This window comes from Coccinella septempunctata, chromosome 1 (genome assembly GCF_907165205.1).
Source record: "Coccinella septempunctata chromosome 1, icCocSept1.1, whole genome shotgun sequence".
Taxonomy (NCBI): Eukaryota; Metazoa; Arthropoda; class Insecta; order Coleoptera; family Coccinellidae; genus Coccinella; species Coccinella septempunctata.
In genome coordinates, this window is record NC_058189.1 from 70,237,083 (window position 1) to 70,262,521 (window position 25,439).

Sequence of the window (25,439 nt, forward strand, 5' to 3'; positions counted from 1 at the left end):
ATTTTAAAGATTACGCATTGAAAATCAGCAGACATTGACTCGCACAAATATTTCAACAGTAGATTCTTGAGGTAACCAAAAAACACTTTTTTCCTGTACCATGTGGGGAACCATTTTAAGTTTTCATAATGTGCTGTCTGTGATAGAACTAAAAATATATATTTTTAGGATTTTTCTACATCCTGTATCTTTTGAACCGAGCCAATTTGGAGGAAATGGTAGAGGAGAAAAGTGTTTCTTCTGACCTCAAGAATCTACAGTTAGAATACTTGTACGAGTCAAAAACTAACCCTGTATAGTAAAATCCGACTAGTGTAATTATGAGTGTTCCATATACAGATTTGTGAAGCGAGTAGAAGCTAGTACAAAATCACACGATGATAATGTTTCTGAAATTTTCGAAAAACCTTTCTCTATATTTTTTCCTGTGAGTAATGACGAAAACAGCATAATTAGTTGATCGCTAAATTCCGAATCTGAACTCCTCGGAACATAACCAAACGGGGTTGAGCAATCGAGATAATTGATACATTAATGAAGCTGCTTAATAACCGATTCCATAGACGTTGAAATGTAGTCCAATAGTCTGTAAAACGCCTGCAATTAAAAGAGCAATAAACCCGGATGTCAGATTTTCATTGAACTTTTCTCGTTTTTTATAAAGCTCCAACTACCCAATCAAAAGTGGTTTAATGGTTTCATTAGTGAGGAGATTGATTGGTGCGGGAAACGCAAACATTTATGAGGATATATTGAAAATTTCTTAGTCTACTATAGAACAAAACGAAATTTCAATGTGAAAATATTTTATTACTCAACACATTCTCCTCTTAATTGGATACATTTATTACAGCTAACCTGCAACGTCTCTAGACCTTTCAAAAAAAATGTTTCTTCTTGCTCTGCAAACCAGACCTCTACAGCTTTTATTACCTTCTCATTGGAAGAAAATTTACGACCTTTTGAACTTTTTTTCAGTTGAGGAAAGAGAAGATAGTCAGATGGAGTCAAATCTGGTGAAAAAGGGGGGGTTTTCTCGTAATTCAAACCCTAAATCACGAATTTTTGCATGGCATCATGAGATTCGTGTGCAGGAACGTTGTCCTGCAAAAATAAAACACCTTTGGATAGCTTTCCCCGTCTTCTCTCTACAATTTTTTCGGTAGAGTGGTCAGTAATGTCGAATAGTAATCTCCGGTTATTGTTCTACCCTTATTCAAAAAATCAATCGTGATTACTCCATGGCAATCCCAAAAAACTGAAGCAAGAACATTTCCAGCAGATTTTTGGACACGAAACTTCTAAGGTCTTGGAGATCCAGAGTGTCGCCATTCCATCGATTATTGCTTTGTTTCTAGATCGTAGAAATGTACCCAAATCTCATCCATAGTAACAATTCGGTTTAAGAAGTCTACATCGTTTTCAAATCGAGCTTAGATCGAACTCGATGCTTCTATCCTTGCAGGCTTTTGGTCAACATTCAAATATTTGGGGATCCATTTTGCAGCAATTTTTCTCATGTCCAAATTGACGTGAACTATATGATGAACGCGTTCGTATGAAATATTCAGTGCTTCAGATATCCGTTTTAGCCCAATTCGACGTTCTGATGAAATCATGTCATGAACTGCATCGATATTTTCGGGGACTGACACAGAAACTGGCCTTCCCGATCTGACATCATCTTCAATGAAAAATTTACGTTTGAAGCTTGCAGTCCAATTTTTCACCGTGGCATACGAAGGACATTGATCACCAAGGGTATCAAGCATACCTTCGTAAATCTGCTTACCTCTTAACCCTTTTAGATACTGGTACTTGATGATGGCTCGATAATCCAATTTTTCGATTTTCACAATTTCGGCTGACATCTTCATTCTTTTAATTCATTGCGTAACTCTGGTTTACTTTTCGACTTCACACTGACACTTCTAATGTGTTATTGTTCGTTGCTATGGTAACGCAATATTTTTTTTATGCATGGAACTGGTCTAGGCTAACTAGATACATCCTCGTACCTATTGCTGCAATGCAATTATCCCTTTACATAAAGTATAAGGTGTAGCTGTAACCTAAGCTTTCTGCTTTTTTTCGGACTCATATCCCTGTAACAAACGCAGAGAGGACAAATCTGAGAAGGATTTCGGACTGCTCGTAATTTTTTGTGATTTTTGTAATTCAGAGTGATCCCGAGTAAATTGCGTGGGCAACGTGAGAGCACATGTTGCAGGTGGTTAATCTGATCGATAAAACTGGGATAGGTCAGGTTCTCCCGACAAACATCGTAGAAGAGAGTCCAGAGATTTGATATTGCAGTCACGGTTATATCCACCATTATCTATTCCGCTCATGTGGACCCACAGTTTCGAGCTTATACACCGTGTATAATGTACTTCCACCGAAATTGGAAGGATGTAATTGTATTCCTGAAATGCTTACGAAAATAGTTGGTACTTATTAAAAACAGTTTTTTTTTTTCACTTGAACCACAGATTCAATTCCTTTGTTTTTAATTCACTTCATTGGGGACTTCAGTTAGAGGACCAGCAATTCATTTTTTCCATTCCACATTAGATGATTCAAAAGTTATGCAATATTTGCAACATGTCAAAAACTGCTACCAATAACAGGTAACTTCAAAATAATCTATGACGGAAATGGTGCAAAATAATCTCTGGCAAATGATTCAATAATTTGTCTAGGATATCGCGGCCATATACTATCCCAATGTTCAGAAACCATCATACTTCTGAACCCCATCTAATGGGGAGCAATTCCTTTTATTTATGATCCTATATCACTGAAATATTTTCCACTCTGCCAAATACTCTTTCAGCCAGTTTATTACTTTCTCCAGACCATAGGAAATGTTCCGAATCAGAGCATTTGAAGAATCTGCATTTGAAATGATTGCTAGATGCCAAAAAAAGATTTATTGAAATGTATGAGTTTTTGTTCTTCTAGAGCTGAACTCGAAGAGTGTATACTTTCCAAATCCGGTGATCTTGAGTCAATGCTACAATTTTTAAAAATATATATTCTTTTGATATAGAGCATTATAATATTCAACATCAAACAATAATTATAGCATGTACATAAGATGCAGATTTAGCAAAGGTTAGAGTAATCGGGTATCAGCTTAGGGAAAAACCCCAATAAAAAACCCTTTCTCTCTGTGAGTGCAGTGGATTGTAAGAGATGAAACTGTTCACATAATAAGCTGAAATATTTCATATTGAAGGGCATCTTGGACTACAAAAACTGATGTATCTTCTTGCTCTGCAAACCAGAACTCCAAAGCTTTTATTACCTCCTCGTTGGAAGAAAATTTACGACCTTTTAAACTTTTTTCCAGTTGAGGAAAGAGATGATAGTCGGATAGAGCCAAATCTGGTGAATAAGGGGGGTGTTCTAGTAATTCAAACCCTAAATCACGAATTTTTTGCATGGCAACATGAGATTTGTGTGCAGGGGCGTTGTCCTGCAAAAACAAAACATATTTGGATAGCTTTTCGCGTCTTTTCTCTTCAATTTTTTCCCGTAGAGTTGTCAGTAATGTCGAATAGTAATCAATCATAGCAATCTCAAAATACTGAAGTAAGAACTTTTCCAGCAGATTTTTGGACACGAAACTTCTTAGGTCTTGGAGAACCGGAGTGTCGCCATTCCATCGATTGTTGCTTTGTTTCTGGATCGTAGAAATGTTAATAAGTCTCATCCATTTGGTTTAAGAAGTCTACATCGTATTAAAATCGAGCACAGATCAAACGCGATGCTACCCTTGCACGCTTTTGGTCATCATTCAAACATTTGAGGATCCATTTTGCAGCAATTTTTCTTATGTCCAAATTGACGTGAACTATATGATGAACGCGTTCGTATGAAATATTCAGTGCTTCATATATCCGTTTTAGCCCAATTCTACGATAAAATCCGTCATGATCTTCAATGAATAATTTACCTCTTTTGAAATTGATTACCAAGGGTAGTAAGCATACTTCGTAAATCTGCTTTTACCTTTTAACCCTTTCAAATACAGGTACTTGATGATGGCTCGGCACTCCAATTTTTCGATTTTCACAATTTCGGTGGATCTTCTTCGTTTTAATTCATTGCGTAAGTCTGGTTTACTTTTTTGACCTCAAACTTCACACTGACACATCTAATGAGTTATTGTTCGTTGCTATGGTAACGCAATATTTTTTTTAAGCATGGAACTGGTCTAGGCCAACTAGATATCAATACATCTTCGTACGTTAGAAAAACCTTCCAGAAAAGTGATGACTTGTGATGGACAATATACAGGGTGTTCCTAAATTGAACGTACAAACGAAAAGGGGAGATTCCTTAAGTGAGTTTAAGAAAAAAAAGTCCCATAAACATGGGGTCGCAAATGTTTCGTTTTCGAGATACAGAGTGTTGAAGTTTGAATTTTTTCAAGTTTTTTTCTCATAGTATCTACACTTCACAAGATATTCAACTGAAATTTGGCATAGATATTACATTCTAGAGTTCTCACCACGTGACATGGCAATTTCGATAGAAGATCTACAGGGTGATATTTCTTCTGGAACACTGCCACCTGTTCTTCTGCAGCACTTTTTTTTGGTGAGCAACTGTTAATTTGCAAAAATGTAAAAAGAAGCTTTTTTCTTATACTAAACTTTTCGGTCCCTTGTAGTTTTGTTGTATTTACCAACGATTTCGAGAAAAAAATTTTGAACGATTCTCTCGAAATTCTCGTAACTATGATAGGAAGGCCAGTTTGTAATCTGTGGTAGATGCGACAAAACTACAAGAGACCGAAAAGTTTAGTATAAAAACAAAGCTTCTTTTTACATTTTTTCAAATTAACAGTTGCTCACCAAAAAAAAGTTCTGCAGAAGAACAGGTGGCAGTGTTCCAGAAAAATATCACCCTGTTGATCTTCTATCGAAATTGCCATGTCACGTGGTGAGAACTGTAGAATGTAATATCTATGCCAAATTTCAGTTGAATATCTTGTGAAGTGTAGATACTATGAGAAAAAAACTTGAAAAAAATTCAAACTTCAACACTCTGTATCTCGAAAACGAAACGTTTGCGACCCCATGTTTATGAGACTTTTTTTCTTAAACTCACTTAGGGAATCTCCATTTTTCGTTTGTACGTTCAATTTAGGAACACCCTGTATATTCGAATAAAAACCATAATAAAATTCTAGTCTTAGCAAGGTGGCGAATAATAGAAAGATTTTCAACATAAACATCTTCCTCTATACCCTTCATTCTCCAAGATCATCCAAATTCCAGGACGACCTTCGAACGAACGAAACGAATCAGCACGGAATAGTTTAATTACTTGTTTTCGAGAATCCTGTTTGTCGGACAGGTGGCTGAAATTGCCGTGTTTCCCCAGCGAGAACTTTTCTGCGACTCCAATCATCCCCATCTAATTTATCCCCGAGTCCTCCAGCAGCATATTCCGGAGAACTTTCTGCGAAGTTTAAATGGGTGCACTTTCAAATTGATTATTGTCTTCGTGTTACGATCGGGAGTGTGCCTGGCCCTCTCATGAACTGATGCACTTTTGAAACGGTCTGAAGTTGGTACCTCTGTGAAGTGAGTTTCCGACCGAACTTCATTTTCAGAATGGGAAAAAGAGTATTTTCAGGTTCGAAGGAAAATCCTCGTTTAATGTAGAAACGAAAGCACGAGCCTTGGTTATCTAACAACCTTTTTGGATAGTTCCTATTTCGAAAGTATCAAGCTATGAATCGCCAAACGTAGAAAGTTTGCTCTGTTTTAGGTGGACATTCTGAAAGCTAAAGGACAGAGTGTTTCAAAATCACGACCCCAATCTGAATACCAAGACAGCTGTTTACAAAGTTGTGGTCCTCCCAACGCTTCTTTGCGGAATAGAAAGCTGGACGCCCAACAGGCGACACATTAAACAGCTTGAACAAACGCAAAAACGTCATCTAAGACTGATAATACACATCAGATGGTTCCACAAGGTTTCAAATGCAGAAGTCTGGCAACGCGCGAGTTGTATAACAATTGAGAGCCAAATAACGGGAGCCCGACTCAGATGGAGGGGCCTCATTCTGAGGATGCAAGACATAAGACTCCCCAAAATAGCTCTGTAAGGTGAATTCACAGAGGGAGCTCGGAAACCAAGAGGCCTGTATAAGCGGTTCAAGGATTCACTGCATCAATCCCTAAAATCAGTTAATGCCAATCATAACTGGGAACAAATAGCGTTAGACAGATCACAGTGGAGGTCTTTGGTCTACAGTTATAATGGAAACTCGAGAAGAATACAGCGGCGGCCAGATCTGGTTGCTGACTATCCATGCCTGGAGTGTGGAAGGATCTGTAGGTTACGGTTGGGTCTCTTCAATCACAGGAGGGCACACAGTCGCAAGTAGCCCTAAGAAATTATAAGTTTGATCGCACCGATAGTTTCGTTATTGAGTCTTTTTACTCTTTTTGTAGATTTATTCTCGGTAATGGGATACAGCAATGATGATGATGATGATGATGGTATATGAGGTTAGAATTGATAACAAGTGAAGTGACTGATTCAGACCTTGAAAAACATCACTTGTTAGCTGGAAACAACGTCAAATTCTTGAGAACTGTAATTATTTTCAATGTGAACATAGGAAAACGTACCCACAAGAAAGAGTACATTAGGAGAAGGAAAAAACCGAGAGAGAAACAATCTGGCAGAATCTTTCGAGTTTGCATCATTTCAATGAATTGTTTTCGAACTTCAACACTGCTGCAAAGTATCTGGATCATAGCAAGAGTATGCTACACATTCTTACTGGATTGCTCAGAGTGCATTGCCACAGGAAACACCTTATATGAATGGATCTAGCAAAACTGACAGTTTCTGCAGATTCTGTGGAGAGCAGGAAGAAAATCTGTTACCTGGTGTCTCGTCATTGACAGCCAACATTATTAAAGGTTTGGACGAGCCAGGAAATAACCTCCTTGAAACCATCCCAGTTACTGGAGTTCATTGAAATTCTGAAAATGGAATGCACGATAGATCTCAAGGTTGCAGTACAATGCAATTTCCCTAAAACCTACAATCTACTATCCGGGGATGAATTTGGAAGCCATAGAGTTTCACCAACATGAATCAACAGACAGGAAGAAACTTCTTTACTGTTACAAAGTGCTTAGATACCAGTCGTTGATGAGACTAATGTAAAACCAACGTGAAGTGTACAGAATAGACTAATGAGCGGCTAAGATTCTTGGATATTCTTTGTTTTTGCAAATAAGTGCTTGTATTCTCCTTCTCTCCTGAAATCTATCTTATTATTATAAAGGGTGTCATTCATTCATTGCTCTATCCCGTTACCGGGAATAAATCTACAAACAGACCCAAAAACAAAACTGTCGGTGTGATCAACTTATAATTTCTTAGGGCTACTTGCGACTGTGTGCCCTCCTGTGACTGGGAGACCCAACCGTGACCTACAGATCCTTCCACACTCTGGGCATGGATAGTCACCAACCAAATCTGGCCGCCTCTGTATTCTTCTCGAGTCTCCATTATAACTGTGGGCCAAAAACCTCCACTATGATCTGTCTGAAGCTAGTTGTTCCCAGTTATGATTGGCATCAACTGATTTCAGAGATTGATGCAGTATATCCTTGAACCGCTTATACTGGCCTCCTGGTTTCCGAGCTCCCTCTGTGAATTCGCCGTACAGAGCTATTTTGGGAAATCTTGTGTCTTGCATCCTCAGAATGTGGCCGCTCCATCTGAGTTGGGCCCTCGTTACTTGAGTCTCAATTGTTATACTACTCGCGCGCTGCAAGACTTCTGAATTTGAAACTTGTGAAACCATTTGATGTGCATTATTTGTCTTAGATGACGTTGGGAGAACCACTGCTTTGTAAACAGCTGTCTTCAGATTGAGGTGGTGATTTTGAAACACTTGAAGGGTGTAAATGATAAGTTGCTAGAAAATTTGAGGGATGATTCGTTGTCAAAAAGTAGAGTGGGTCTTTCATATAATTTGTTTCGATCACCCTCTATTTGGATACATCTCCTCAGAGATAGCACCTGAAGAGCAATTTTTAAAGTTTTCCTTGGAAACCAGAAAATTGACACAAATGAAATTGCTTTTCAGGTGCCTTTTTTAGAGGGCTGTATCCCATAAAAATAGAAAGTAACAAAGGATCCTCCTGTAATGTTCATGTTGACATTGTTCCAAACATTCCTCATGTAGACCACGTACTTCAGGGCGTCTATAATCCCTTTCTTATAATCGCCATCGTTAAATCTGTCCTCTGTTGAAAATAACGAACGTGTTCAAACTTTCAGGTACGTTGAATGTTTTCCCGTCTGCTAACTTCCCGCATATGTGTCTAGCCGCCATTTGTTTCCACAAACTACGTGCTTATGTACCCTTTATTCGAGTTTGCCTAAAAAAAACTCCGATCACACATTTACCGAACTCATTTTTCATTCATTATTATCATTCAGCAATAAAGAAACTAAAGCTACCTCTACTTCTCCATTAGGTTTATCAATTTTCGACAAAATCAATTTCAGTATAACGTTCATGCAGGTCTTTCTCAGTTTTCTCTGCAAAGCCACAACAATGAGCATAAATTTTCATTTCACAAAAAATAAATAGCAGATTTTTTTCAACCGTTTCGCTCATTCATTCCTCGCTAAAAAGGACGCGTTTCCCTTTGTGTCCTGGAAATATTCTCCGAGCGAAACAATTAAACGTATCTGCTGTAGGAAACTGCACGTCAACGCAATCTAAATATCCACCCCCAGACCTCTGAGTGACCCTAATTTCCTATAACACGGTTGTTGAAATGCCGTCCATCATGAGAGCTTGGAGTTTGGAGGCTTGGTTTATTTTTTCAATTATCTCTGAAGAGTATTAGTGTTTTCGTGAAATGTTTCCACAAGCTTTCACCTCGTTTCATCCGACCACGATGATGGACAATTTAAAAGCGGCTGCTGCATCGTTATGGAATATGAACGGAAATAAAACGAGATAAACTTACTTCTGTTTGTTCTTCGATGTTTTATACGTGGTATATTTTTCATTTTACTGCTTTACATAAGTTCAGACCGTTCCAAGAGCTGCCTGTACTTGTCCATTCCAGAAATTACCATTATTAGGTAGTCTGATTTGTTTCTGTCCCAAATTGCTCAGAATGTTCCGAAAACTACATTGCGCAAAAAAATTAACGCACATTATGGAAATCTCAAATTTATTCTACAACTGAAGGTGTTCTCAATGATAATTATTTTTATCAGAATTGTGCATGCATATGTTGTCCACTTTCAACGGTTTTCTTCAACACAGATGTTTATTCCATGCAGGAATAAAGAAGATGATGTTATCAGATTTTGAATGTATTGGCTCCATTCTAAAATCAGTTGTTCTCGATCAATTCTAGTGATCAATAGTTTTTCTTTCGTTTGATTTTCTACACTCGATCGCTATGCAACGCGAAACACGCAATTTGACCCAAGAGGAATGTGCCCAAGCGGTAGTTTTGCGAGAAGATGGGTGGACATACACAAGAATTGCAGAAAGGTTTGGAGTTTCCCATACAAGTGTGTCCAGAATGTTGCAGCGATTCAGGGAGACAGGTATGAATGTCCGAAGACCAGGACAGGGTAGACCACAAGTAACAACTGCCATTCAAGAACGTTACTTGAGAGTTTCTTCGTTGAGGCAACGGTTTGCAACCCCTCGCCTCCTTCAAATTCATCTTGAGCAAACTCATGAGGTGCAAATCAGCACTCAGACAAAAAGAAATCTCCTCAGAGAATATGATTTAAGGCCTCGTGTCGCGGCAAGAGGCCCAGCTCTTACCCCAGCCCATCGAAGGGCGCGTTTGGATTTTGCGAGAGAGCATATCCATTGGGAAGAGGCCGATTGGGAAAGAGTTCTCTTCACAGATGAGTCTAGATTTTGCCTCTACCATTGTGATCGACGTTCCCTTGTATACAGACATCCACATGAAAGATATGCTCAGTGCAATTTCCTGAATACTACTGGTTTCGGGGGAGGATCGATTATGGTATGGGGTGGAATATCTTTTACTGCTCGCACAGACCTAGTGGTCGTTGATAATGGAGCTATGAATGCTGATAAGAATATAAGGAACATTCTTGAAGAGCAAGTAGTGCCATTTGCTCCATACATTGGTGAAAATTTCATTTTTATGGACGATAATGCCAGACCCCATCATGCGCGCATCGTTCAGGAGTAGGTACCTTGAAGAGGTTGAAGTCTCTCGAATGAAATGGCCAGCAAGAAGTGCAGATCTCAATCCGATTGAGCAGGTTTGGGACAACCTCAATAGAAGGCTGAGAAGTTCAGAAAATCATCCAGCTACTCTCAATGACTTAGGAATCCAACTCGGAGAAATCTGGGAAGGATTAGATCAGAACATTTTAAGATCACTCATTTGAGTATGAACGGTCGTTGCCGAGCAGGGGGTGGAAATACCAAGTATTAAATCACTTATCAGCATTTCAGAATTTGTTCATTTCTCTTCTTTCACATAAGATTCGGTGAAATCCTGAATTTTTCTTCCATTTAATGTGTCTTGTTTCGTTCAAAACCTTGCCGAGAGAACATAAAAAATAAGTTATAAAGTCAATGTAGAGTTAACTTTCATTAAAATTGAGATTTTCAGAATGTGCGTTAATTTTTTTGCGCAGTGTATCATTACCCCCTCTAGATTCTTAGGAGTAGAGTCAAATGTTATGATTTTCCTTCAAAAATTGTTTTCGTGGGATAGTTTCCCATTCAATTTTGAAGAAAAAAGTCTCTTGCAAAATTTCGATACAGTCCATACTTTCCTCGGAATAAATAAAAACTTCCAAGCACCTTCCCCTGATCACTCTTCATTCCATTTAATCTACTTAGTGCTTCATATTATGTATAGTTTTATGACTCAGTGTTTTTAGAACTTGATGGGAATTGCCATAGTTCGGACCTGAAAATTTCCGTTTGAGGACCGTGGAAAACTCAATTACGCTTTTTTATTCGTTCGGAGTCCTCAACGAGCCCTGCAACTCATTCCGAAACTTTCAGATCTACGAGGAAAACGATCTACATGACTATGAAAAAAATCGACCGAAAAAAAATTGTAAAGGTAATCCCAAAGGGTTCCTACGGCTCTCTGAAATCTGCTCTTGGCGTGTACAGAAAACGCCACGGTTCGTAGACTAATCCAGATGAGAAACGCCGAAAGGAGGCAATTTGACAGGGGAAAAAACTGCATTTCAATCACCTCCAACTTTTCAGACTTTCTCGTCATCTTTTCGCTCGCATAAAACGTTTATGACTGTCCTGACGTAGATAGTTGAGCTGAAAGTTAGTTGGGGGAATCGATGGGACTGTGTCCCTTTTTTTGCTCTTCACTTGTTGTGCACGGACCCTCTTTTATGGAGAATCAATTTTCACAGAGTCGACCATTTAGGGGCTTTGTAGGGGCGAAATAAAAGGAATGGGAAATTCAATGGCTATTGTCTAGTTCGGAAAAAAAACGGCGAGGCAATAATAGAATATGAATGACGTTATAAATATAATTGATCGTTAGATGCTCCATTTTGAAATCTCCCAAAAAGATACCAGCACTGAAGATGACTTTATAACCAACAATTCATAGTTCCATCAGGCAACTGTTAGTTTTGAGGGTGTAGCTCTGAAAGCCAGAGGGATGAAGTTGCTAAAATGAATTCCACATTAGAATATGTTTCCTACAAATAAAAACTCTCCAAGTCGAAAATGTTGTAGTAGTTGGGGAGCCGACTATGCTATATCGTGGAGACCTAGTGGATTTAGAAGATCAGATGGTAGAAAGAAAAAAGGTTCTATGATGTATGCACTTTCAGCGGTGGGGAAAGCGTCTGCAGGGTCTCAAAGATGTAAAAACAAATCGTCAGGTGTACATACTCGAACGTGTCAGATTAAGATACTGTATATGCTCTAGGTGTCTCTGATAATGAATTCATGCTTATCTGACAGTTTGCGCGATGGGACTGGCTGTACAGAAGAGTTGGAAATGGCGAAAAAAAACTTTTTTCAGCGTGTCAGATTTTTGGACGATTTGTTAATTGGACCCAAAGGAAGCTACTTTTCAAGGGACTGATAATTTGGACGTGACACAAGGTCACAGCGGTCCTTTGAATATGTAAAAAAAAATCGTTACTAGTACATACTCGAGTCTGTCAGATTTTCATACAGATGGTCGATCTCGGTGTTGTAGACGTGTTAACCCATTAATCTGACCCTAATCAAGGGGGGTTTTCTTAATTTGACACTTTGAAGATGATAAAAATCCCTTTTTTTCGAATATTTCCCTCCCTGTACCTATAATCGTTTTTGTATTCATTATGAAAGTTGTAGATAATTAAATTCTACACAACTTTTGTCTGGAGCAATTTTACATACTCTTAACCATTCTCGAGTTAGAGGGCGATAAGGGCTAGGAGCTTAGCCACACATGCGAAAGGGCAAGGTCAATGTAGAATCCTAGTCTAATCTACAAATATTGTCGAAATGACAAGGTATTTCTATGATGACAATTTCGAAAATTTTAGTGTTGTCTCTGACTGAACCTTAGAATGTACTATTTTCCAACGAGTGAATTTTCGCTTCAGCATGTATCGCTAAACACCTCGCATTAATCGTCATATATCTCAAAAACGTTTGAACGTAGAAAAAATTGCTTGGAAATTTGTAGAAAATGTGATGCTCTACAACTTTTATAATGAATGCGAAAAAGATCTGAAGCCCAGGAAAGGAGATAATTAAAAAAAAACTGATTTTGTGACCTTTAGGGCAAATTTTTATTGTTTCGGCCTGCTAAAACTGTCAGATTATATTTTTTCCGTTATTCTTGAATCATAAGCTTCAAAATAAGAAAAAACGCCACCGCGCTCGAGAATGTACACGTGACGTTTTTTTTTTGCAACTCTGGCGCCCTCACACACATTTTCAACACGCTTAAATTGTCAGATTAAGGGGATATATGCTTTTCAACATGTAATTAACCACATATATCTTAATCTGACACGCTCGAGTATGTACAATGATCTTTTTTTTTAACTATTCTGGCAGGCTGTCCTAGACAATTTCCCTATATACAGGTCTTATTTTATAGAGGTACTCTACAGGGTCCAAGGTATGTCCCCTTATATTAATCTGACACGCTCGAGTAAATCCCGAATTTCCCTCCTCGGCTCCCCAACTATAGAGAAAACGATCGGAGAAAACTATAGATAAACAATTTTTTATTTTCAATTTTGTTTGCAGGATATTCCGCAGCGGCATTGCTAGCTATCCTACTAGCCCTACCTTTCGCATGGAGAGTACTAGTCCACAAAGATGAGGGTCATTGGCTGGACCTCTTCCCAGCTTTCTATTTCGCCCATCTGGAACTTTCGTTGGGAAACGGTTGTCTTGGAGTTGGAGTGATGATGCTCCTTGCGTTGACCTTGGAACGTTACGTCAGCGTTTGTCACCCTGGACGCGCTAGACCCATACTAGGTAAGATAACCATCAAGGATTTACCGAAATCTTCACTTTCGGTCTTTTATCGCAACATTGGTTGATAGAGTGAACTATCAACTTGTGCGACATGACTCTGAAAGTGTTTTTACCTATGAGAATACTTCCTTCTTCTGCAGGTTCGCCAATGCGGGCAGTCCTTCTGATCCCAGTAGCCACGTGCATCCTCTACCTGCCAAGCGCCTTCCGGAGCGAAGTCCGGGTTTGTCATCTTCTATCTCAAAACCTAACCATCTACCAGAGGGTAGAAACGGAACTGATTAAACACCCCCTGTACTGTTTTTATACCGTGGTGCTAGAGGTTATTTTCAAAGTGATTCCCATCATCCTTCTCGCTACCCTGAACCTCAGGATTCTCGTGGTTTACCGAAGATCCTGCGAGAAGAGGAGAAGGATGACGCTCTGCAGGACCGCATCAGGAGAGGAGGATCCCAGGAAGTTTGCGGAAGAGAGACGGTTGGTTCTTCTGTTGGGATCTACCAGCATTCTGTTCCTCGTGTGCATCACTCCGATGGTCATACTCAACATCACCCTGTCCAAGGATAATCTGAACAAATATCCTTACCAAGTGAGTAGATACATACCTATACAGGGTGAGTCTTCGACTCGTACAAATATTTCAACAGTAGATTCTTGCGGTCAAAAAAATCAAAACTTATACTATTTTTTTCTGATTCGGCCCTGATAAAAAGATGAAGCCATCTTAAGGTATTCAGCAAAGTACCCAATTATTCAAATTTCACAGATACTGATCATCAAATTAGTCGAAAACGGCGAATTATACGAGAAAATATGAGGAATACTTTTATTTTATAAAACGTTCAAATATTCATTAGGGAACGTCCAACTTAGCTTGAAGAGTTATACAGGGTGTTTTCAAAGGTCAGGCTTCTTTATGATAGAAGGTAGAACTCGTGAAAATCAGTCATCTAACCAAAAATAGTCTATATAGAATATCCAGGATGGCTGAGATACAAGCTCTAGAAGTTCGACAAAATTTCATTTAATTTCAAGTGAGGGATTGTGGAAGGTGACTTGGGAAAAACGAAACAAAACATAAATATATGGCTGGACAATGAATGGTTCAGTACCAAATTCATCGATTTAGATGCATCAGGTCACTTTTGAGAGAATCATAATTATTGTATAGTGCAATTTAGGGTGAAGAAAAATTGTAAAAAATCGAGGCAGTTTCTTGAAAGTGCTTATGTTAGTTATGTTGAAAAAGTGCTATGATGTTTCCTCATTTCATCCCATTTTTACGACGATTGTTTGAATGTTCGAACAAGAAGATTGTGTTGCCCATTGTGAAAAAATTCGTGAATAATTTAGACGAATTTTATTGGTGAGATTTTGAAGTATTATTCTGTCTTTTACACTTGTGTCCTAAGTCTCTTCTGTCAGTTGGTATCGAAATGAGCCGTTTCATAAAATCGTGTAAGTTACTAAAAAATAATGAGAACATTCGGCAATCCTAAGTTTCCATTTTCATAACCACGTGAACATCGAACGAGCCAATATCCTAAACGAAACCACATGGTCGAATCAGGATATAAGCTTTTTTCCCACTGCTTTGCGAAAATTCAGCTGACAAACGTTCTAGGGTCGTATTAGGATCTATTTCAGTAATCATTTTCAATTTTTTTTTCAACTTTTTCATTTTCAAAGTTTTGTATAGGTGATTTCTGATGAAACGCTTCATTTTGAACAGTTCTACCTTCTGTTGAAAAAACCTCACCTTTAAACACACCCTGTATAGATTCTTTGAATTTTTGGTATGGTTTTGGTACGTAATGATCATAATGAAAAAAAAACTCATTTTTTATGGATTTTCAACAGCCTGTATCTTTCAAACCGAGCCGATTCGGAAAAAATGTTTGACCTCAAGAATCTACTGTTAAAATATTTGCACGAGTCAAAGACTCACCCTGTATAATCGTAATTTTGAGTATTTTACTAGAATCTAGAGAATTTGAAGCCGAAACTCGTCAAAAACTCAAACGATTGGGTCGGATACATGGTCAAAATTAATTTTTCTTTCAGTCCTGTCGTAAAAGTAGGACTTCTGTAACATCCGAGAAAGAAGAATAAGCGTACTACCTGGTTGGATAACCGCTCTGGAATTTTAACGAGGGCGTAAAAGCTCCGTCAGTGATTTTCCCATTTTTCACGATAAATCCCTGTCCAGCGACCCTTTTCCAACCCTGTAAATGAAAACTCGGCGACTCTATGCTCCAGTTGCACCTGTAAGAGTAAACAATTTTTTTCGCGGATAGATGGCGACGATAAAAACATGAATAATGTCCCCCTTTATCGGAGCTCATCTTCGGTATAAACAGGGTATTCATCACATCCGTTTACTTGTAACAAATCCAACAGGCTCGCAATTTATCACAGCGCTGTTTGTGTACTATCCGCTTTCTGCACTCATTTACTTTGTGCCGTTGTCGCTCTAATGATCTATCGGGACAAACGAGGTAAATGGAACGTACGCTGAGACGTGAGGATGTAGTCGGTGTCGTTAACCTGTATATAAGCCAATTTTTCTTCCAGGAAGAAAACCTCCCTGATGGATATAAATCGAACGCGATTAAAGGGAACAAATTGATCTTCTGGGATATACGTCGGACGTTACGTGAGAAATTATCCCTTACTTTTTTCATTGAAAAACGCCTGCGATCTTGTACAGGGTGTCCCACGTTCGATGTTCAGTGCTGGGACCTCGGGAAATACGAGGATGTATTGATATCTTGTTAGCCATGCATAAAAAAACATTGCGTTACCATAGCAACGAACAATAACTCATCAGAAGTGTCAGTGTGAAGTTTGAGGTCAAAGAAGTAAACCAGAGTTACGCAATAAATTAAAAGAAAGAAGATGTCCACCGAAATTGTGAAAATCGAAAAATTATAATATCGAGCCATCATCAAGTACCTGTATTTAAAAGGGTTAAGACGTAAGCAGATTTACGAAGATATGCTTAATACCCTTGGTGATCAATGTCCTTCGTATGCGACCGTGAAACATTGGACTGCAAGCTTCAAAAGAGGTAAATTTTCCATTGAAGATGATGACCGAACGGGAAGGCCAGTTTCTGTGTCAGTCCCCGAAAATATCGATGCAGTTCATGACAAGATTTTATCAGACCGTCGAATTCGGCCAAGATGGATATCTGAAGCACTGAATATTTCATACGAACGCGTTCATTATATAGTTCACGTCAATTTGGACACGGGAAAAATTGCTGCAAAATGGACTCCCAAATGTTTGAATGTTGACCGAAAGCGTGCAAGGGTAGAAGCATCAAGTTCGATCTGTGCTCGATTTGAAAACGATGTAGACTTCTTAAACCGAATTGTTACTATGGATGAGACTTGGATACATTTCTACGATCCAGAAACAAAGCAACAATCGATGAAATGACGACACTCTGGTTCTCCAAGACCTAAGAAGTTTTCTGTCAAAAAATCTGCTGGAAAAGTTCTTGCTTCAGTTTTTTGGGATTACCATGAAGTAATCATGATTGATTTTTTGGATAAGGGTAGAACAATATGCGTAGATTACTATTCGATATTACTTAGCACTCTACGGGAAAAAATTAAAGAGGAAAGACGTGGAAAGCTATCCAAGGGTGTTTTGTTTTTGTAGGACAACGCCCCTGCACACAAATCTCATGTTGCCATGCAAACAATTCGTGATTTAGGGTTTGAATTACTAGAACACCCCCCTTATTCACCAGATTTGGGTCCATCCGATTATCATCTCTTTCCTCAACTAAAAAAAGTTTAAAAAGTCGTAAATTTTCTTCCAACGAGGAGGTTTTAAAAGCTGTGGAGGTCTGGTTTGCAGAGCAGGAAGAAACATTTTTTTTGAAAGGTCTAAAGACGTTGCAGGTTCGCTGTAAAAAATGTATCCAATTAAGAGGAGGATAAGTTGAGTAATAAAATATTTTGACATTGAAATTTTGTTTGGTTCTATAGTAGGCATAACTTTTTTGTCTTTAAAGTTACGGATCTGAAAGTTGAACCTTCTACAGGCACTTTTCACGTAGAATAAACTGACGGGCTCAAAATATTTTTTCATTTCGAATTATTAGGCGAACTTTTCGTTTTTTCAAATGCCAACTTTTAGTGAATTTGTTATTTTTGAATTGGAAAAAATCTTTTTTCAGTGGATTCTACGTATCAAAGTGCCTAAGAAGGTTTAAGTTTCAGAGCTGTAGTATAACATAACTAAAAGTTATGAGAATTTTACGAAATCGTCAAAATCTCAATTTTTTGTTAATAACTCAAAAACGAAGGATCGTTGGAGCCTGGAGGCCACGGTTTTCACCATTCTTTGTAAAAAGAGCTGAGAAATGTGCCATCGGCTTTGCTCTAGCTCTTGTAATTTCCGAGATTCCCTCACTGGACATCGAATTCGGGATACCCTGTATCTACCATTCGGAATGACACGTCTAAAATCTGAAAAACTCGACATGCACACATTTCAAAAGGAAATTGCGTGGGTTTTTCTGATGATAAATCACAAATCCATCTGAAATCCTCAACTTTTGACGGGTAGTTCATCACAGAAACTCATCAGTCTCCTAATGAATAATTCGAGTTCTAATTTCAGGTCTTTCGGGCCCTGGCCAACCTCCTGGAGGTCATCAACTACTCCATCACTTTCTACATATACTGCTTGTTCTCGGAAGACTTCCGAAACACCCTTCTGAGAACCCTTCACGTGACGTCGAACTCGAACGCGAAGGGGGTCGTGAAACAGCCTCCCGCGACCGCCACCACAACAATTACGCACCCCCGAAGTTTTTGATATAAAACTGGCAGACCGATGGCGACACCGGTCTGATGTTAAGACTGAGACGGCCTAAAACTGTAGTGTTTTCGGTGCTATTTTGACTTTGTAATGGATTTGTACTCTTCATGATTTTTATTAACGCCGATCTGATTTTTATATAAGTAGCAATACGAAAGACAACCTATTGGTATATTTACATATATACATAACATAAGGTAGCGAGAACATTCCAGCCTCATTTCGAGGTATTTTTATAATAACCAGAAGAAACGGTAGATTTTTCATAAATTAGGAATCAGCGACAGTTGATTGTGGCATTCATTGCGTAAATTATGTATTTCAGAGGTGGATGGAAAATCCTTAATTCAGCACGGAAATTTCAATATATTTTCATTCGAAAATTGTGAAAGCCTATATGTGGATGTTCCAAATTTTCAGGAAATCTTCGAAAAATTAAATAAATCCTTCCATATTTGTTCGATTTGAAAATACAGTTTCCTTTTCGCTTTTGATTTTTTTTTAAACTTGTTCACATATTTACAAACACAAGTTTTTTCATCTTTTTTCTCCAATTTCATTTTTTAAGTTTCTTATGAAGATTTTCGGTGAAAAGTTTCATTTTGACCATAATAGTTCTACATTCTGTTCTCAATTTAAAACTCTCTGTTTATTCGTTGGCTATCAAAGTCAAATATATAAAGAAGGAATTTTGCCGATAAATCCTATTGAAATATCGATATATTTATACAATTATTGACTTCCTAGATGAAAGTATACAATTCTTATTATGGCATTCAAAAATTTTCCTATCATTGTTCATGACGAGAATCACAGATTTGTTTGACTAAAAAATATACAATAGCGAATGTGTGAATTTTGGGCTGTGATACTGATTGATCAAAGCTGAAGTAAAGACGGTTTTTTCAGTTTACAACTTGAAAATCAGGATATATTCAAGTACCTTCATATTATAATATAGGTTTCAACAATTTTGTAAATATTTGTAAAGATATATTGTGTGAACAGTGAAATATACATGTATTTTTATAAGTTCTCATGGATGTACGAAATGACGAGTGTTAAAACTCCACCTGATGGAGGAAAATGTAACTTACCTACTTCAAAATTTCACCTATACCACTTGTAATTGATAAGATTTTTCATAATTTTTCATAATTTTTCAATCAACCTATAATGAATAACCTTGGATGTAACAAGAATGCATGTTTTTTAAGGTTGTATGATATGTTCCATAAAAAATATATAGCGAAAAGATTTTTTATTTTATTTCCATCTAACATCACTTTGTCATCTGTTTACAGGTCTAAATATAACTACCAGCAGTTTCCGATTTTCGGATTTTTTTTTCCGCTATAGATTCATGCCGTCGATTTTTTTTTCATACTGTTCAATATTTTTCAACAAAAGATAAAATGAGCTATCAGCTCAATTCTTTCCGAAAAAGTGGGTTGAAAATAGATAGTGGTATTGATATTTTTATATACACTGACGTGTGCCATTCGAAGTCCCTCTAATTTCTAGGAAAATAAAAAATTAAGAAAAAAGCCAAGCACTTTACTTTATCTTCTCAAATTTCAGTCATCACAAAAGTATTCTTGAACGTTCTCATGAAAATTAATCGGATTTTCTGAAAATCGCGGAAAAGCCTATCACTTTTTCGTTTTTTCTCTGTGCAAAATATTTGTGCTGTTTACATTGAAGTTTTTTTTCGTTTGACGTCCGTGGATCATTGTTTTATACTTGTTACAAATAAACAAAAGTATAAAATAATGAAAAAAAATGACAAAGATGACTGAATAAACATTTATTGACAAGTTCTTCAATACAATTTCAATAGGTTTCTGAAAAAAATTGTAGGCCGAAAATAATAGCTTTTCCATATACATATTCCTACTTCGTAGTAAAATATAGAGATGATTTCATTCAATATCTGATATTTGATTTGGACGCAATCGTTACTGTTTTCAAAACTACGGTTTTCAACTAATGTGATAATTTTTTTTGGCATATTAAAATACATTATGAAATTGGGGATATCTTCTTGAAAAAAGTGCTCGAAAAATCATCCACGAAAATAGGGAATACTCCTTCTGACGAAAACGAAAACGTCACATTTTGAAAGAACCGTTTCCCAAAAAAAATTATTTCAAGCACTTAAAAATTAAAAATAAAAATGGGTATTTAAAGTTTAAAGCGTTTTATAAGAATTGCACAAGCTGGCAACATCGACTGAAATGTGCCTTGATAATAAAGGACAACAAATGCATTATCTTGATGAGATAGACAAAGATGGCTGTCTATGAAGTCTGCGACGAACGAGGAAGGTCGTAAAATTTTATGGGATTTTTATGGCCAGTTGCAGTTGAGGCTCGCCAGTAAGTACGCGCCTGTAGATCAACAGCTGTTATTTTATAAACAAGCTGATCGGACATTGTTCTTTTCATTGTCTTGTATGCGCTGTTGCCAAATCGTAAACTCCGCACAAAGCGATTTAAATTTTAAAACCCCATATTTAAAGGATGATTTTGAATAGTTTCCGCGGTGAATTTGAAAAAATCATGAATGAAACTCATAATTATTCAGTTTAAACTTGCATATGCAGTGATAACCCACATTGAGGAGAATTCCCCATTCTCATTATTTGCTTTTTTCAAGAAGATGTGTAATATGCAACTGCACAAAATTTGAACTTCTACTGACAGGTACACAAAATGACTGGGAGTTCACCAGCATGTCTAAGACTACAAGAAGAATTGGAATAATGAAATAACGACAACTATCAACAATAAAAATTCAAAATCGTGCAATAAAAATTTATAACAGAAACAAACAACGAACCATTAAAGTTATGATAAATAACATTGCTGGAAAGAAATTCTGAACGGAATGTAACCAACTTTCATATACTCAAAAGAATAATAATACAAAATTCGATTTTATCGCACCAAAAATACGGAAACATCCATAAAACAAATATTTTTCGACACGAATCAACAAAGAAACATTTATACATTGATTGCACATTTCAATAGGCTTGTTCTTTTTTCAAGCACAAAGCAGACGAACAAATAATGAAAAAATAATCAAAAAAATACTATTTTCCTCGTGACTCTCCCGCGACCCCAGCTGTTGCTTTCATTTGACTGAATATACTACCTTTAACTAGACTCTTGTTTGGTCCTTTCCGATTGTCGGAATTTGGTCCGCTCGCTCCAACTCTCTTGTCTATTTTATTCGAGGCGCTCGGGCCTTTAGCCAAGCCGGGGTTGGCACCCTTGCAGATGGTCCGATCTGGACCGAGCCATTTCACATAATCCTCTCTGAAAAATCATGAGATTCAGCGAGAATTGGCACTATATATGGCCAAAACGTTTCCGTACAATGCAATTTCAGGCACGAATATAAAAGACAGTTTTTTAACTCAAAATTCGAATCATTACGAAGCATAGATTAAAACAATCCCAAGTCCTTTCAAGTGCCATAGACCAAGTAACGTCTTCTCCATAGTCCATAGACAAATAAATAGTTTACTCGACATAGACTCTATGTCTATGGCGCATGACCACAGCAGTGTCTCTGACCACAAAATATTTTTGACAGCGCGCTTTCTACAAAGAGATTTTTGTGCACAGTTTCTTCTTCCAAATTTTATAATTTCGTCATGAATTTGAATGATATACATTAGCGATTGAGAAAAAATGGTCTAAAGTATGACAAAACGTTCATGCTCCCGCAGAGACCACCGGAAGCGGCCAAACAATATCCCGGTAAATATAAAATGAACTCTTAATGTTCCCAAATTTGAAGACGCTGCAAATTCATGCGACAAATGTTTACTTTGAAGACAAATATTATAATTAAATAAACATTTTCATCAATTTTTCATGTAATAAGCTGGATGACAACACTCTTTTTCCTTTATTAGATCAAAGTGTATATTTTCAGCTTTTTAAAATTCTGGAAAGCATTTGTCACTTACAGAAGTAAATTTTCCTTATTCCCTTTGGCAAGAGCTGGATTTGGTCCCACCACACTTGAAAGATTATTCGATTTATATCCCGAATCGTTACCACTGAAAAAAATGTGAAATAAAATTTAAAAGTCAAAGTTACACAGTACATACCGAGATATTTTAACTTTTTCTTTCTCCACCCTTTCCGATTTCAACAAACTTTTCAAAGACTGTCGGCTCATCGAAACTGGTAACAGGTTTTCATCATTCTTCCCAACAGCCTCATTATCAACCCTGCAAGAGAACACAAATAAAAATGGAAAGATTAATTAGTTATTTTCAAACTCACTCAGAACATTCAACAATTTTCCCCTCTTCTGTTTTAGATTCCATCAACGTGATACCCTTCAACAGATTCCTCGCCTTTTCCCTATCGAAATCAACACTTTCCAAAGCGATCTGTATTAGTTGTTCGGGAATGTCTTGGTGCTCCTTTTGAACATCAGATTTAACTGAAACAGTATAAAAACGATCTAGATCGAACAAAATTGGTAGAAATTCATCCAACCTGTTTCTTTTTCCTGCGTTGTCAACACTTTTGGAATTGGCGATGGCGATTTGGGATCTTCTTCTTTGTCTTCCTCCGATTTTATTTGCATCTCGTATTTCTGTTGGCTTATTTTCAAACTGTCTTTTTTTTCGAAGCCCATCTCGCGCAATTTCTCAGATGATTTTTGTATGTTATTATCGTGATTCGACAGAATTTCCAAGATCAGCGTCTCCTCTGCTTTGGGGAAAATAGACTTCATATACCTGCAACTATGTGAGGTTAGACGGGAGTATAAAAAGTTTGGAACTATACCTATTTGAAAACTGAGAAAAATAAGGCAGTTCAAACTTGTGCAGAACTTGACTGTAATAACTTTTCGTACTAATTCCCCAGCAACATTCATGATTATTGAGCATTAGTTCCAAGACAAATACTAGAGGATCCGAATGTCATTACAGTTCTTCTCACATGCGGTGCAAAATAAAAGGCTACGAAACAAAAAGCGAAGTGATCAGCTTATGCAGGATGGACCTTAGCTTGAGCTTAGGAGAAGAATGCGGCCTTGAGGTACTCCTGCAATAGTCCCCTATTCTAGGCGAATTCGTATAACTGTTAGTACCAGATGCATGGTTCATGCCTCCCTTAGCATGAGCCCTGTACACGCCTAAAGGCGGAGTCATGCTAGAAGGGGCGTGGCCCAAATTTTGAAAGATGTTACGCTGGGGCGGCGGCGTTGCGAACGGGCCTGGTGTTGTTACTGGATTTTTTTCCACCTGCAATGCACTTATGACAAGTACCTCCCGATTGTGAAACCTAGAAATGTTAGAAAGCATGACTGTGTCAGTAACGATGGCAGTGTAGTTATTGGATGAAGCTAAATACAGATCCAAAGCGATTTGGGATTAATCAAAGCGGAAACTGTCGATATGGCAGTAAGTTCTGTTTTCAGAATAATGAGAAATGTCGGGAGCAGCATGGACTAGTCGAAAAATGTGAGAAATTTCATTTATACACGGTGTTTCTCGCAAAGTATCCACTAGAAGCATCTAGAGTACTAGATGAACTTTTTTCTGAAAATTTGTGGATTATAGTGAATAAACGGACCAATTTGGGCCAAACTTTGTTATTCAAAAAAAAAAAAACTCTCGTTTTAGACTAGCCACGCCGTAAATGAAGTGAAGGTAATGTAAATTCTCCAAACTCATTATTCCAAAAACGGCCAATATTAGTAAAGAAAAACTGCCACAAAGAGGTAGCTCTGAATAGTATTAATATTTACTTTTTCATCAGAAGTCGAATGTGTGCTTCTGATACGGTTGGAAACATAGCAGCAATCTTCGATACAGCCTCATCTGTATTGACAGAATTGGACGACAAAGGGGATTCTTGGGTTTTTGGCCTGACGGTAAGAGGACTTCCTCTATTTCTTGGACTAAAATCCTGAAATCGTTATTATGATTGACGATTCCTCAACTTCAGGGAAGAATTTTCAATTACAATCAAACAATTACACATAAATTTTTTAAATGATACTGTCTCCTGTCAAATGCCTGACCAGGAATATTTTAAATTATAAGAAAACCAGAATATTGATTGGAGTAATCCATTTATATGAGACAACGCTCACTAGTCATGCCATATAATCTCATGCAATAAATTTACTCATGTCTCTCCTACTTAAAAGGCTACCTGTAACAAATTTATCTTGGGGCTTTGGTGAGGAGACACCTGAAAAGCTGGTAATGGGGAATGCTGGCTGGGGTACACATAATTCCTCTTGAAATCTGGCGATCCATGCTTAATTTTCCAAAGCAGCATAGGGAAATGAATCGATTGAGAAAATTGTGGAAAAAGTTATTGGTCTCTTAGAGAAGAATGTGTTTTAACGAGTTTCTAAATAAGACGTCACATGTGTGACAATGAAAAATTACCTGCAAACCGATATATTCGGTTCCTGTATTTTTAGGGTATCCATTAGTATTACTTGTCCATTTCTTCGGGAATGTCTTACAGGGATGATCCCAAGTGGTAGTTTTATCTTGATGATTGATATAATACCTAAAATATTCAACATAAGATGCAATAGGAGTTGGAATAAAGATTTCAATTACGTTTTTCCTGATTTTTTATCAATTTTTGCTTCCCACCCAGGGGGTAGAGTGGTCATGTCTGTCGGCATCTATATTATTATTATAAGAATTAATAAATTAACTAGTTTTGATATGAATATTTTATTAATACCAATACCAAAGATTATATTATCTATATTATTATCTATAATCTTTGACCAATACCAAAACAAATATTGATTTGTTTACACTTTTTTGGGCCATCTAGTCTGCCCTCTATTGGATAATATGTGTAAATTCATTATTGAATTACGATGATATAGAAATCTTCCAATTTTTAGGCTTCGCGAAATGTACAATTTAAAATACAATCATTTTAAATTCATATCTTATTTAGTAATACGTGAAAAATATGAAAACTGAATGAATCAATCACCGCCAATTCAATTTTCCAAGGATTTGAATATTTTGAATTTTTAGCGGTTA

At 37.3% G+C, this 25,439-nt stretch overlaps 2 protein-coding genes across 4 annotated transcripts in view; one reads left to right on the forward strand and one right to left on the reverse strand.

Moving 5' to 3' along the window:
• LOC123322612 (probable G-protein coupled receptor B0563.6) overlaps window positions 1–19,115 on the forward strand; it is a 68,627-nt gene extending 49,512 nt beyond the window's left edge. The window contains exons 3-5 of the mRNA XM_044910567.1: window positions 13,307–13,540; window positions 13,681–14,129; window positions 18,179–19,115. Coding sequence (XP_044766502.1) covers window positions 13,307–13,540; window positions 13,681–14,129; window positions 18,179–18,376 — 881 coding nt within the window. The 3' untranslated portion in view covers window positions 18,377–19,115. The remainder of the gene's footprint in view (window positions 1–13,306; window positions 13,541–13,680; window positions 14,130–18,178) is intronic.
• A 1,855-nt stretch (window positions 19,116–20,970) lies between these two features.
• On the reverse strand, window positions 20,971–25,226 carry LOC123322590. 3 transcript variants are annotated; one of them, XM_044910535.1, is made up of 10 exons: window positions 25,179–25,226; window positions 24,996–25,131; window positions 24,816–24,942; window positions 24,164–24,324; window positions 23,416–23,697; window positions 22,903–23,147; window positions 22,684–22,846; window positions 22,506–22,628; window positions 22,362–22,454; window positions 20,971–21,702 (listed from the first exon to the last, which is right to left on the reverse strand). In XM_044910535.1, the coding sequence occupies exons 2-10, from the start codon at window positions 25,061–25,063 to the stop codon at window positions 21,477–21,479; spliced, it is 1,488 nt and encodes a 495-aa protein (XP_044766470.1). In that variant the 5' UTR covers window positions 25,064–25,131; window positions 25,179–25,226; the 3' UTR covers window positions 20,971–21,476. The 3 variants fall into 3 exon arrangements, with proteins under 3 accessions (XP_044766470.1, XP_044766472.1, XP_044766471.1); XM_044910537.1 differs by lacking the exon at window positions 23,416–23,697; XM_044910536.1 differs by lacking the exon at window positions 23,416–23,697 and having other exon boundaries at window positions 22,903–23,153.
• Between the last annotated feature and the right edge of the window lie 213 nt (window positions 25,227–25,439).